General features: G+C 41.3%; 1 protein-coding gene across 1 annotated transcript in view; it reads left to right on the top strand.

Annotated features, from left to right (window-relative positions):
- The window catches only part of csmd2 (CUB and Sushi multiple domains 2), an 819,059-nt gene that overhangs the window by 639,854 nt on the left and 164,205 nt on the right, over window positions 1-15,000 (top strand). Inside the window, exon 47 of the mRNA XM_061882497.1 lies at window positions 1,015-1,128. Within this exon, the coding sequence (XP_061738481.1) occupies window positions 1,015-1,128 (114 nt within the window). The remainder of the gene's footprint in view (window positions 1-1,014; window positions 1,129-15,000) is intronic.

Below are 15,000 nucleotides of genomic sequence, written 5' to 3'. Positions count from 1 at the left end.
TTCCGCCATCCTAGTCACTGCCGTTGTGTCCTTGGGCAAAACACTTTACCCATGTGCTCCAAGTGCCACCCACACTGGTTTAAATGTAACTTAGATATTGGGTTTCACTATGTAAAGCGCTTTGAGTCACTAGAGAAAAGCGCTATATAAATATAATTCACTCACAAATGTATATATACACGCACACATATATACATATAAATGTATGTATATGTATGCACAAACACATATATGTATATATGTATATGTATACACACAAACATATATATATATATATATATATATATATATATATATATATATATATGTTTATGTATCTGTATATATGTATGTAAACATATGTCCGTATATATGTATGTATAAACATGTAAGTGTCTATTTGTGTGTATATATTTGCATATATCCATATATATTTGTATATATCCATATATACAAGCGGTAGAAAATAGATTGATGAATGAATGTTTATATAAGTGTGTGTACATATATATACACACTCATTTGCAAAAAAGAGAGATACATTCTAACATATCAGTTATATATTTATTGCCTAATAACGTTGTATTTTGCTTGGAAAAGTATACATGCAAAAAAAAGTATGTTGTGCTGAACAACCTAAGTGAATCACAGCTTTTCTTCGGGTCACTCACACACACACTAGTATCCTGGAGAAATGCAGCCAGGACATACAGGTAGTCACCAGCTCAATAAAAAAGCAAATGAGGGGTTGGCTTATTTTAAAGGCTGTCCTATATGTGAATCGATACAATAAAATGTGCATTTGAGTTTGCACATTCCTTTAATTCCAAACATCCTTGAATCTATTACTCTATAGAAGATCAAACCCCAGTGACACTGTGAAAGATTATCACCCTCTTTTTTTACCTTGAACTTTTCATTTTTTGTGCAACCCACACAGCTTTTGTGCTGACTAAAGGCATGCTACTGATTGGACATTTTGTCCTGCAAGTATGTTTTGGATCTGGCACAGTAACAATGTTTCTCTCCGTGCAGGTGACATAGTGCGCTACAGGTGCTTCCCCGGCTACCATCTCAGCGGCAACGACATCCTCACGTGTCGCTTGGGGACACACTTAGAGTTCCAGGGGCCTCCACCTTCATGTGATGGTGAGTAAGTCAGAGCTCTCTTCGTCTCGGAGTCATTACTCAAGTCTTGTGAAAACACCAGAACTGATTCTAAGCTTTTTGTGGCCCCATGTAGGTCTTTAATAATATCTATTTATAATTGTGGAACTCCTAAATGGTCCCCCACCAAAATATTTTATTGGTTTTTATCTAACACATTTTTTATTTTGTTTTTTTTTTACCAAAAAATGTGTTATAAAGGAGCCAGAATTTGAATTCTAAAATCGCCATGACTCACCTGAATATGATTGTAAATAAGTCAAGTTTGCCTTTACTTCATAGTGTAAGGTAGAGATTGTTTTAATCGTATATAAATATTATTGTGATTATACAAGATCATCTTTATTATTAATAATAATTAATATTAAATTATTAGTAATTATTAATAATAATAATCAGTAGACAATGGATGAATTGATGATAATAAGAATAAATTGAATCATATTTTTAATAAATAATAATAAGAATAATAATGAAACTACTAATTAATAATTAATTATCTGAGCCGAGGATGTCATTGTGGCTTGTGCAGCCCATTGAGACACTCGTGATTTAGGGCTATATGAGTAAACATTGATTGATTGATTGATTAATATCAGTAATGTTTAATTATTATCGTGATTATACATGATCATTTTTATTATTATTAATAAATAATAATAACAAGCATTAGAAAATGGATGAATGGATAATAATATTAATAATAATAATAGCAATAATAATATTTTTTAAAGGAATAATAGTTATTATTATTATTATTAATACATAATAATATTAATACAAATGAGAATTAATAATCTAAGCCGAGGATGTCGTCCTTGTGCATCCCTTTGAGACACTGGTGATTTAAGGCTATATAAGTAAAGATTGATTGATTGATTGATTGATTGATTGATTGATTAATATCAGTAATGTTTAAATATTATCGTGATTATAAATGATCATCTTTATTATTCAAATAATTAATAATAAGTAATTAGTATTTAATAATATAATAATAATAATAACAACAATAATAATAATAACAAACAGTATAAATTGGATGAATGTATAACAATAGTAATAATAATATTAATAATAATAATGATAATACAATGAATGATAATTATTAATACATAATAATAATAATAATAATAATAATAATAATAATAATAAAAATTATCATTAATAATCTGAGCCGAGGATGTCGTTGTGGCTTGTGCAGCCCTTTGAGACACTGGTGATTTAGGGCTATATAAGTAAAGATTGATTGATTGATTGATTGATTGATTTATATCAGTGCATCTGCCAAGGGTTGACCCTTCCTCAGTCTATAAAAGCTACTGACATAAATCGTTAGAACTTTAATCAAGGGTTCTTGAATGCACCACAGTTATGTCCTATGAGATGCAAGAGTGGAACCTAAACATCATTTTGTTCTATGGTTCCACAAATAATGTATTCCATGTTTGTCCTTTCTTCTGTCACATCATGCTGGTTTGACGACGTTGTATGATGTCGGTGTTGGGTTTGCCCCCCCCGGATGGAGTAAACCATTTTGCATTTTTGGAAACGGGTGTTGTTAGTCCTAGTCCAGTCCTTGTCAAAAATGCTACTGTGTTTAAAGCGTCACTTCGATCGGTCGTTTTGAAGCACAAATAGGCCCTCTTTATTAATCAGAAGTGCCTGTTTTTTGGTCATCGTTTCCTTTTCCACACTGTTTCTGCTTGAATGCGTCGAAGCGATGAACACAACAAGGTAAGATATAAATGGATTTATTAAAGTAATAAAAAGGTTAGGAACAAAAATTGGTGCCTGTCGGGGCGGAAATCCTAAAACCCCTTGGTGGACACCAGCGGTGAGGGATGCCGTCAAGCTGAAGAAGGAGTCCTATCGGGTCCTTTTGGCTCATAGGACTCCAGAGGCAGTGGACAGGTACCGACAGGCCAAGCAGTGTGCAGCTTCAGCGGTCGCGGAGGCAAAAACTCGGACATGGGAAGAGTTCGGGGAAGCCATGGAAAACGACTTCCGGACGGCTTCGAAGCGATTCTGGACCACCGTCCGCCGCCTCAGGAAGGGGAAGCAGTGCACTATCAACACCGTGTATGGTGCGGATGGTGTTCTGCTGACCTCGACTGCGGATGTTGTGGATAGGTGGAAGGAATACTTCGAAGACCTCCTCAATCCCACCAACACGTCTTCCTATGAGGAAGCAGTGCCAGGGGAATCTGTGGTGGACTCTCCTATTTCTGGGGCTGAGGTCGCTGAGGTAGTTAAAAAGCTCCTCGGTGGCAAGGCCCCAGGGGTGGACGAGATCCGCCCGGAGTTCCTTAAGGCTCTGGATGCTGTGGGGCTGTCTTGGTTGACAAGACTTTGCAGCATCGCGTGGACATCGGGGGCGGTACCTCTGGATTGGCAGACCGGGGTGGTGGTTCCTCTCTTTAAGAAGGTGGACCGGAGGGTGTGTTCCAACTATCGTGGGATCACACTCCTCAGCCTTCCCGGTAAGGTTTATTCAGGTGTACTGGAGAGGAGGCTACGCCGGATAGTCGAACCTCGGATTCAGGAGGAACAGTGTGGTTTTCGTCCTGGTCGTGGAACTGTGGACCAGCTCTATACTCTCGGCAGGGTTCTTGAGGGTGCATGGGAGTTTGCCCAACCAGTCTACATGTGCTTTGTGGACTTGGAGAAGGCATTCGACCGTGTCCCTCGGGAAGTCCTGTGGGGAGTGCTCAGAGAGTATGGGGTATCGGACTGTCTTATTGTGGCGGTCCGCTCCCTGTACGATCAGTGCCAGAGCTTGGTTCGCATTGCCGGCAGTAAGTCGAACACATTTCCAGTGAGGGTTGGACTCCGCCAAGGCTGTCCTTTGTCACCGATTCTGTTCATAACTTTTATGGACAGAATTTCTAGGCGCAGTCAAGGCGTTGAGGGGTTCCGGTTTGGTAACCGCAGGATTAGGTCTCTGCTTTTTGCAGATTATGTGGTCCTGATGGCTTCATCTGACCGGGATCTTCAGCTCTCGCTGGATCGGTTCGCAGCCGAGTGTGAAGCGACCGGAATGAGAATCAGCACCTCCAAGTCCAAGTCCATGGTTCTCGCCCGGAAAAGGGTGGAGTGCCATCTCCGGGTTGGGGAGGAGACCCTGCCCCAAGTGGAGGAGTTCAAGTACCTAGGAGTCTTGTTCACGAGTGAGGGAAGAGTGGATCGTGAGATCGACAGGCGGATCGGTGCGGCGTCTTCAGTAATGCGGACGTTGTACCGATCCGTTGTGGTGAAGAAGGAGCTGAGCCGGAAGGCAAAGCTCTCAATTTACCGGTCGATCTACGTTCCCATCCTCACCTATGGTCATGAGCTTTGGGTCATGACCGAAAGGATAAGATCACGGGTACAAGCGGCCGAAATGAGTTTCCTCCGCCGTGTGGCGGGGCTCTCCCTTAGAGATAGGGTGAGAAGCTCTGCCATCCGGGAGGGACTCAAAGTAAAGCCGCTGCTCCTCCACATCGAGAGGAGCCAGATGAGGTGGTTCGGGCATCTGGTCAGGATGCCACCCGAACGCCTCCCTAGGGAGGTGTTTAGGGCACGTCCAACCGGTAGGAGGCCACGGGGAAGACCCAGGACACGTTGGGAAGACTATGTCTCCCGGCTGGCCTGGGAACGCCTTGGGATCCCCCCGGAAGAGCTAGACGAAGTGGCTGGGGAGAGGGAAGTCTGGGTTTCCCTGCTTAGGCTGTTGCCCCCGCGACCCGACCTCGGATAAGCGGAAGATGATGGATGGATGGAACAAAAATATAGGAGCTAAGAAAAGGCAAACCAAAAACGCTAGTATGAGAACTATGATGTATAAAATGACAAACTAAGCTCAGCATGTGAGCTGGAATAAACAACTGGCTTAGCATAAGAGCTAAAGGGAATATACGAACGTTCGAAGGAAGAGAGTCGTCCGTGGGTAAATTAGGATCCGAGAGTGAACAAAGAAAAGAGGAAGGCTTATATAGTGAAGGTGATTATTAGTAGCAGGTGTGCGGGACCGTGAGTAGCAAGTGAACTAATGAGTAACCATAGTAACAGACTAACACAGGAAATAACAGGGTCAAATGGAGAATGAAAACAAAGATGGAAAAATAAACAATAATATGTGAAGATCCGAGTAACGGATCTTAACAGTATCCCCCACCCCCAAAAGAGACAGATATCAGATGTCCAAAAACAAACACGACAAAGAAAAAACTTGAACCCCCTCCCCACAACAAGAAAAAGTCCCCAGACGAAGGGAGGGCGGAGGGAGGCCATGGTGGAGCGCCGCCGGGTCGCGTGTCCCCGAATCCACCGAGGACAAGCAATGTGGCCGAAAGAGTTTAGGCAGGCGACCTCGAAAAGGCCACACCAAAAGTGCCTTATAACAGTGAAATTTGCCAAGGATTAACATTGCTGTTTGTATACGTTTGCTCACATTTTCAGTAGAGCCATAATAAATTCATAAAAGAACCAAACTTCATGAATGTTTTTGTGACCAACAAGTATGTGCTCCAATCACTCTATCACAAAAAAATTGAAACTCAAGACCATATTTGCCCACCCTCCCGGATTTTCCGGGAGACTCCCGAAATTCAGCGCCTCTCCCGAAAACCTCTCAGGACAAATTTTCTCCCGAAAATCTCCCGAAATTCAGACGTAGCTGGAGGCCACTCCCACTCCAGCTCCATGAGAACCTAACTCAATGCTGTGACCCTCTTAAACAGGACAATACTGCCATCTACTGTACATAGAATAGAATGTCTGTTCTGAAGCCCACAGTAAAGAGACGTAACTTCATCACGTCGCCTGGTTATTGACTCCAACCCAATATATTACACCGTCGACGGGCAAAATGAAGAAATACGCTTGCCAGTTCCAGAATGATTGGAAACAAGAATTTCAGTTTAGCCAGGAGAGTTCGAAGGGGAAGGGGTATGTTGCCTGTAAATTTTGTAGAACAGACTTGTTCCATTGAACACGGTGGCCGAACGGATATTTAGCCATGAACGGTCAACGAAGCACAAAGCGTCCGCAGCGCAGCATCGTTCACAACCCAGTATTATGGCCCACCTCGCAAAATGAATACCCTATGGTGTATCTTATGCTGGGACAAAGATGGCTATCCTGATATCTGGAAGCAACATCCCGTTCTCATTTGCGGATGTCTACGCAATACGCAAATGGCAGAACAAAGGTTACTCAATTAGTGAAAGGTAAGTGTTGTTGTTGTTGTTTTTTTTAGTAACCAGCAAGCACAGTACAGTTAGTAGAACAACTGTGTTTTATTACTGTTTATTTGATAGGTGCCATCTGAAATTCAACAATTTGTTTTATTTATATATATAATGAAATAAATATATATAGCTAGAATTCACTTAATGTCAAGTATTTCATACATATATTTATATATATTTATATGAAATATACATGAAATACTTGAGTTGGTGAATTATACGCCTTCCATCTTAATCACACCCCCCGCCCCAACCACGCCGGAATCTTTTTGTTTGGAGTTTGCATGTTCTCCCTGTGACTGCTTGGGTTCCCTCCGGGTACTCGGGCTTCCTCTCGTGGAACAGGTAGAGCTTATATAACGTAATAGTTCAAAATCAACTTTCAAAAAACAAACGAAAAAACATTAGTGGTACATTAAATAAAATTTAATTTGAAAAATTAATGCCACTTTTCTATTTGCAGCCTTCTGAAGTAAATATCAACATTAACTTTTTCCACAGGCTAGTAAATTCGAAAATAAAATAAAAATTAGGTGGGCGGGGTTTGGTGGTAGCGGGGGGTGTATATTGTAGCGTTCCGGTAGAGTTAGTGCAGCAAGGGGTTCTGGGTATTTGTTCTGTTGTGTTTATGTTGTGTTACGGTGCGGGTGTTCCCCATAAATGTGGTTTGTCATTCTTGTTTAGTGTGGGTTCACAGTGTGGCGCATATTTGTAACCATGTTAAAGTTGTTTATACGGCCACCCTCAGTGTGACCTGTATGGCTGTTTACCAAGTATGTGTGTGAAAGCCGCATATATTATGTGACTTGGCCAGCACGCTCTTTATATGGAGGAAAAGAGGACGTGACGACATGTTGTAGAGGACAGTGCCTTTAAGGCACGCTCCCAATATTGTTGTCCGGGTGGAAATCGGGAGAATGGTTGCCCAGGGAGATTTTCGGGAAGGGCACTAAACTTGGGAGTCTCCCGGGAAAATCGGGAGGGTTGGCAAGTATGAGTATTAGCGGTGAATGTGGTGTTACCGGCGGGCCAGCTCTAATGTTAATTTGATATTGCCTCAAGGGCCAAATGAAATTAAACGGGGGGCCAGAGTTTGACACCCATGATCTAAAAGCAACATTGGAGCTGTATTCACTCCTGCAATGTGCACAATTCGGATTTTAAAAAATCTCCTATTTTCCGGGTGTGTTCATGCATTTCTCCCAGCTGGGCCCGTATGTCTGACTCCCTTGGGTGCCGCACCACCCTGAAGTCACACGGAGCCACCGCTCCATGTCAGTTTGCCAGAACTTCTCATCGCCACAGATGCTACTTTGCTGCTTGGCTCCCTGGAGATCTGAGAGCGGCGGCTGCGTTGCTGAGACCGGTCCTCCCAGAGGACCTAATGGGTGCACGGTTACCACATTTCCTCCGGGCCAGAGGAAGCGGGTGCACGCAGAGGTCCCTCCTTTTTCCCTCTGCGCTTTTCAAAATATTATGAAAGCATGTTTTTATTTCCCAGAAATTCTTTTGCCTTGCTCTACATTCATGGTGCATCTTGTCATTATGGCTCCCACACTGGTGGATATTCAGCTATTCAGACTGAATAGGGGAAAAAAACATGTGGAAATAGTACAATGGAAATCTGCCAGTTTTGGGTGATTAAGGGAGGGGAAACAATAAGTTTGGCTCAATGTATGCTGGAATTCTACCAGTTTTTATCAATCAATCAACCAATCAATGTTTATTTATGTAGGCCTAAATCACAAGTGCCTCAAAGGGCTGCACAAACCACAACGACATCCTCTGTAGGGCCCACATAAGGGCAAGGTAAAACTCACCCCAGTGGGACGTCGACCATGATGACTATGAGAAACCTTGGAGAGGACCACATATGTGGGCAACCCCCCGCACCCCGCGTGAGTGTTCCTTGCCCTTATGTGGGTTCTTCCGAGGATGTCGTAGTCGTAGTGGTTTTTGCAGTCCTTTGAGACATTTGTGATTTAGGGCTATATAAATAAACATTGATTGATTGATTGATTGATAAAATGAGATGTAATCATTCAAACCACTGCACGGTCTAAAAGCCATAGATTTTATTGTCACATATGCATGATTGATTGATTGATAGGAACTATTATTAGTAGATTGCACAGTACAGTACATATTCCGTACAATTGACCACTAAATGGTAACACCCGAATAAGTTTTTCAACTTGTTTAAGTCGGAGTCCACGTTAATCAATTCATGGTACAAATATATACTATCAGCATAATACAGTCATCACACAAGTTAATCACCATATACATTGTATTATTTACATTATTTATGATCCGGGGGGGTGGGATGAGGAGCTTTGGTTGATATCAGTACTTCAGTCATCAACAATTGCATCAACAGAGAAATGTGGACATTGAAACAGTGTAGGTCTTATTTAGTAGGATATGTACAGCCAGCAGAGAACATAGTGAGTTCACATAGCATAAAAACAAATATATACATTAGAAATACATTCGATTATTTACAGTAGGTTATTTACAATCCAGGGACATGGGATGTGAATGGAGGAGGGTATTAGTAAAGGGTTGAAGTTGCCTAGAGGTGTTGTGGTGCGTGTACAGTAGATGGCAGTATTGTCCTGTTTAAGAGTGTCACAAAATTGCTGTTTACGGCAGACGAACTGCTTTACGGTAGACGAAAACGTGACTGCTGTTGTTGTGTGTTGTTACCGCACTGGGAGGACGTTAATGAAACTGCCTAACAATTAACCTACATAAGAAACCAAGAACTCACCCTCGATCATTCTACAGTTGTAACGTCATTGGGCAGACACGCAGTTTATATTGTGGGAAAGCAGACGTGAAAACAGGCTGTCCTCACTCAGGTCCGCATGGAGCTGGAGGGGGCGTGGCCTCCCGCTCCGTCAGAATTTCGGGAGATTTTCGGGAGAAAATTTGTCCCGAGAGGTTTTCGGGAGAGGCGCTGAATTTTGGGAGTCTCCTGGAAAATCCGGGAGGGTTGGCAAGTATGATCCAGACCCACACCTCCCGCCACCTGAGCAGTTTTTTCCCCTCGGCCATCATGAACAAGAACAAGATCTGCTCATCTTATTACCTATTTTGTCTTATATGTCAAAAGGGAACAAGCGGTAGAAAATGGATGGATGGATGGATGTCTTCTATGTTGCACGATTGCACCAAGAAAAATTCCTAGTCTGTGAACCCCCCCCCCCAGGAGACCAAAAGCAATGGATGTCGAGCGGATCTTACATGATATAGTGAAAGTCCAATCCATAGTGGATCTAACGTAACCGTGAGAATCAAGTCCAAAGTGGATCCAATATAGTAGCGAGAGTCCCATCCAAAGTGGAGCCAGCAGGAAACCATCGCAGAGATGTCCCCAGTAGTTTTAGTAGTTGTCGTGGAAATTTCTTAAAGACACTCCTTTAGTGACAAATAGCTTTAAAATGATTTATTAAAGTAACAAACAAATAATAACAAGCTTTGCAAAGGGAGACCAAACCAGAACGACACAGCCGTTCGTTCCAGCTTGCTCTAACTCCTTTAGAATTTGACATGACAATTATACATTCTCAGAAGTCCCACCCTCCATGCTCATTTACATACAGTACACCAGTGGAATGAATACCCAAAGTCCTGTGAAGAAGGAGAGGGTGTCGTTTGCCCTGAAGGGGGGGGACAATTTAGCTATGTTGGGGGTCAAGAATAGATGACACATATGCCCAGGTCAACTAAAGTCCTCATGTTACATCAAAGACACAGGAGACAGCGCTTGATCAGATAATAGATCTCTTACCAAGTGTCACATTCCTGAGCCCAATAAACAACTTTTGGCGACCCGTTCAAAGAACATCATCAATTAAAACGAGTACAAGTAATTTTGCCATCACATAGTCAGACATGGTTTTGACAGCACTGCCATGGACTGTGGGGAGTGCTCAGAGAGTATGGGGTACCGGACTGTCTGATTGTGGCGGTTCACTCCCTGTATGATCAGTGTCGGAGCTTGGTTCGCATTGCCGGTTGAAAGTCGGACCCGTTTGCAGTGAGGGTTGGACTCCGCCAAATCTGCCCTTTGTCACCCATTCTGTTCATAACTTTTCTGGACATAAATTCTAGGCGCAGTCAGGGCGTTGTAGTTTTCTCAGTTCCCAAACATTTATTGAGTGTTGTTAAAAGAAAAGGTGATGTAACACAGTGGTGAACATGCCCTTTCCCAACTACTTTGGCACGTATTGCAGCCATGAAATTCTAAGTTATTATTATTTGCAAGAAAAACATAAAGTTTACGAGTTTGAAGATCAAATATCTTGTCTTTGTAGTGCATTCAATTGAATATGGGTTGAAAAGGATTTGCAAATCATTGTATTCGGTTTATATTTACATCCAACACAATTTCCCAACTCGTATGGAAACGGGGTTTGTAGATTGCACAGTACAGTACATATTCTGTACAATTGACCACTAAGGTTTTCAACTTGTTTAAGTTGGGATCCACGTTAATCAATTCATGGTAAAAATGGTAAAGAAATATACAGGAAGATAAGTTAATATCACTTCACTTATATGTACTCATGTTTGTATTCATTTTTGTTTAAAGAATCCTGAAAGAAGAAGTTAGTCTGTAAATCCCATCATAGTTTTGGAATGTCCTTTCAAGGCGGCAGATAGGATTGCTTGCTGCCGTCATTTGTGGAACATTTTTTACAAAAAAAATTAAAACTCCACTACGGTTGGATAGTATAATGCGAAGTTATTTGCTGGAAATTGCATTTTCGGATGTTTTTTTTTAATTTAAGTCGCACCCTCGGCCAAACTATGAAAACAACTGCGGCTTATAGTCCGAAAAATACGGTAATCCTCATTTTTTGTTGTCCCATTTAAAGCACAAGTTCTATTGGCCCCAAAAACAGGTCCAGAGCATAATACTACCACCACCATGCTTGACAGTAGGAATGTTGTTCCTGGGATTAAAGGCCTCACCTTTTCTCCTGCAAACATATTGCTGGTTATTGTGGCCAAACAGCTCCATTTTCGTTTCATTTGACCACAGAACTTTCCTCCGACCACAGAACTTTCCTCCGGAAGGTTTTGTCTTTGTCCATGTTATGCCAGTGAAACTTAAAATATCAACATTGCTGTTTGTATACTTTTACCCAGTAGATTTGGTCACATTTTCAGTAATACATTCATAAAAGAACCAAACTTGATGAATATTTTTTTGGGACCAACAAGTACAAGTATTTAGTCAGCCACCGATTGTGCGAGTTTTCCCACTTAAAATAATGACAGAGGTCTGTAATTTTCATCATAGGTACACTTCAACTGTGAAAGACAGAATGTGAAAAAAAATCCAGGAATTCGCATTGTAGGAATTTTAAATAATTTATTTGTAAATTATGGTGGAAAATAAGTATTTGGTCAACCATTCAAAGCTCTCACTGATGGAAGGAGGTTTTGGCTCAAAATCTCACGATACATGGCCCCATTCATTCTTTCCTTAACACGGATCAATCGTCCTGTCCCCTTAGCAGAAAAACAGTCCCAAAGCATGATGTTTCCACCCCCATGCTTCACAGTAGGTGTGGTGTTCTTGGGATGCAACTCAGTATTCTTCTTCCTCCAAACATGACGAGTTGAGTTTATACCAAAATGGATATATGGATGATACAGCAGAGGATTGGGAGAATGTCATGTGGTCAGACGAAACCAAAATAGAACTTTGTGGTACAAACTCAACTCGTCGTGTTTGGAGGAAGAAGAATACTGAGTTGCATCCCAAGAACACCACACCTACTGTGAAGCATGGGGGTGGAAACATCATGCTTTGGGGCTGTTTTTCTGCTAAGGGGACAGGACGATTGATCCGTGTTAAGGAAAGAATGAATGGGGCCATGTATCGTGAGATTTTGAGCCAAAACCTCCTTCCATCAGTGAGAGCTTTGAATGGTTGACCAAATTCTTATTTTCCACCATAATTTACAAATAAATTCTTAAAAATTCCTACAATGTGAATTCCTGGATTTTTTTTTCACATTCTGTCTCTCACAGTTGAAGTGTACCTATGATGAAAATTACAGACCTCCGTCATCATTTTAAGTGGGAGAACTTGCACAATCGGCGGTTGACTAAATACTCTTTTGCCCCACTGTATGTGCTCCAATCACTTTATCCCCCAAAAATGCGAGTTGTAGAAATCATTGGAATTTTGTGTGTATCGCGACTGTAAATGAAAAAGTGAGGAGCACCAAATTTGTTTTGCCTCGGGCCTCCATTTAGCTAGGGGTGGCCCTGGATGCAGGACTCTATAAACTAGCTCCACCTCAGTTAAAATGAAGAGGGGTTTTTTTTGGTGTGGGGGTGAGCAAAAAGAAGCGGTTTGCCCAGAGGTGAAGCGGGGAGGGCGACTGAGGAGAGGGGAAGGAGTTTAGTGTTGAGGCGAGCAAGGGGAAAACAAGGAGAGACTGAGGCTGGAATGCACGGCTCATTGAAATGCACGGGACATGGCGGCTGCAGCTGCACCTATCAAATCACCGCCCCTGCCTCTCGTAGACAACACCACCCGAACTGCCCCCCCCGCACACCCACACCCACACACGCACACACGTATGTCGCACCGTGCATGTACACAAACAACGTCACGGCGTGTGCGTGGCTTTGAGCGGAGTGGATGGTGTCACTGCGGTGGTCTCCTAAAGAGCAGTGCCGGAGCCTCCGGTCTGTTCTGCAGTGCCGTCCTCCGCCCCCCTCCAGCCCCCTCGGGCGCCAATATCCTCTCTCTGCATTGCCTCTGACTGCACCCTCCTCTCCTCCACTGACTCACCAGCGTCACACTCTTCTTATGCAACACCCGCACCTGCCATCTTTGCATAGGCCTCGCTTCAAATAACATTTTTAGTGACTAGCGTTTTTCCATTGGACTCAATACGGTAGCAATCCTCGCTCAAATGTGATAATAATTGGTAGTTGTTTAAAGAAAGCATGTTTTAATCGAACATTTAACACTGAGCTGCACTGTCCAGTTATTACCTGGTTTTCCTACACTTCTGGGTCTTATTTGCAAGTCCTGTATGTTCTATTAATATTATATACTATTATATACTATACTAATATATCATGTTTTCCTACACTTCTGGGTCTCATTTGCAAGTACTGTATATTCTATTAATATTATATACTATTCTATCATATAATGTTTTCCTACACTTCTGGGTCTCGTTTGCAAGAACTGTTTATTCTATTAATATTATATACTATTCTATCATATAATGTTTTCCTACACTACTGGGTCTCATTTGCAAGTACTGTATATTCTATTAATATTATATACTTTTCTATCACATAATGTTTTCCTATACTTCTGGGTCTCATTTGCAAGTACTGGTTATTCCATTAATAATATATACTATTATACAATATATTATTGTATAATGTTTTCCTACACTTTTGGGTCTCATTTGCAAATATGGTATGTTTTATTATTATATACTATCATATAATGTATTATTGTATAATGTTTTCCTACACTTGTGGGTCTCATTTGCAAGGACTGTATGTTCTATTAATATGATATACTCGTAAGCGGTAGAACATAAATGGAGGGATGGACTATTATACACTATACTTTTATATAATGTGTTCCTACACTTCTGGTATTCATTTGCAAGTACTGTATATTCTATTGATTTTATATACTATTATATACAATACTATTGTATAATGATTTCCTACACTTGTGGGTCTCATTTGCAAGTACTGTATATTCTATTAATATTATATACTATTATATACAATACTATTGTATAATGATTTCCACACTTGTGGGTCTCATTTGCAAGTACTATATATTATATTAATATTATATACTATTAAGCGGTAGAACATAAATGGAGGGATGGACTATTATATACTATTCTATTATATAACGCTTTCCTACACTTCTGGATCTCATTTACAAGTAATGTATGTTCTAATAATATTATAAACTATTATATACTATGCTATTGTAGGTTTTCCTATTTTTCTTGGTCTCATTTGCAAGTACTGTATGTTCTGTTAACATTATACACTATTATATACTATACTATTATATACTGTTTTCTTACACTTCTGGCTCTCATTTGCAAGTAGAGTATATTCTATTAAAACGTTAAAGTACCATTGATTGTCACACACACACATTAGGTGGGGCAAAATTATGTCTGCATTCAACCCATCCCCCTGGGAGGTGAGGGGAGCAGTGAGCAGCAGCGGTGGCTGCGCCCGGGAATCATTTTTGGGGATTTAACCCCCAATTACAACCCTTGATGTTGAGTGCCAAGCAGGGAGGTAATGGGTCCCATTTTATAGTCTTTGGTATGACTCGGCCAGGGTTTGAACTGAGAACCTACCCATCTCAGGGCGGACATTCTAACCACTAGGCCACTGAGTAGGTAATAATATATACTATACTATTATATAATCTGTTCCTACACTTCTGGCTCTCATTTGCAAGTATTGTATATTTTATTATATACTATATACCAGTGGTTCCCAACCACTGGTCTGGGGACCGGTACCGGTCCGTGATTAATTGGCTACCGGGCCGCACGGAAACAATAATTAATTCATAAACTACCTCATT

The sequence above is a fragment of the Nerophis ophidion genome, linkage group LG21 (genome assembly GCF_033978795.1).
Source record: "Nerophis ophidion isolate RoL-2023_Sa linkage group LG21, RoL_Noph_v1.0, whole genome shotgun sequence".
NCBI classification, from domain to species: domain Eukaryota; kingdom Metazoa; phylum Chordata; class Actinopteri; order Syngnathiformes; family Syngnathidae; genus Nerophis; species Nerophis ophidion.
The sequence above is the reverse complement of the archived record's forward strand: the minus strand, read 5'-3'. Positions and strand labels throughout refer to the sequence as shown.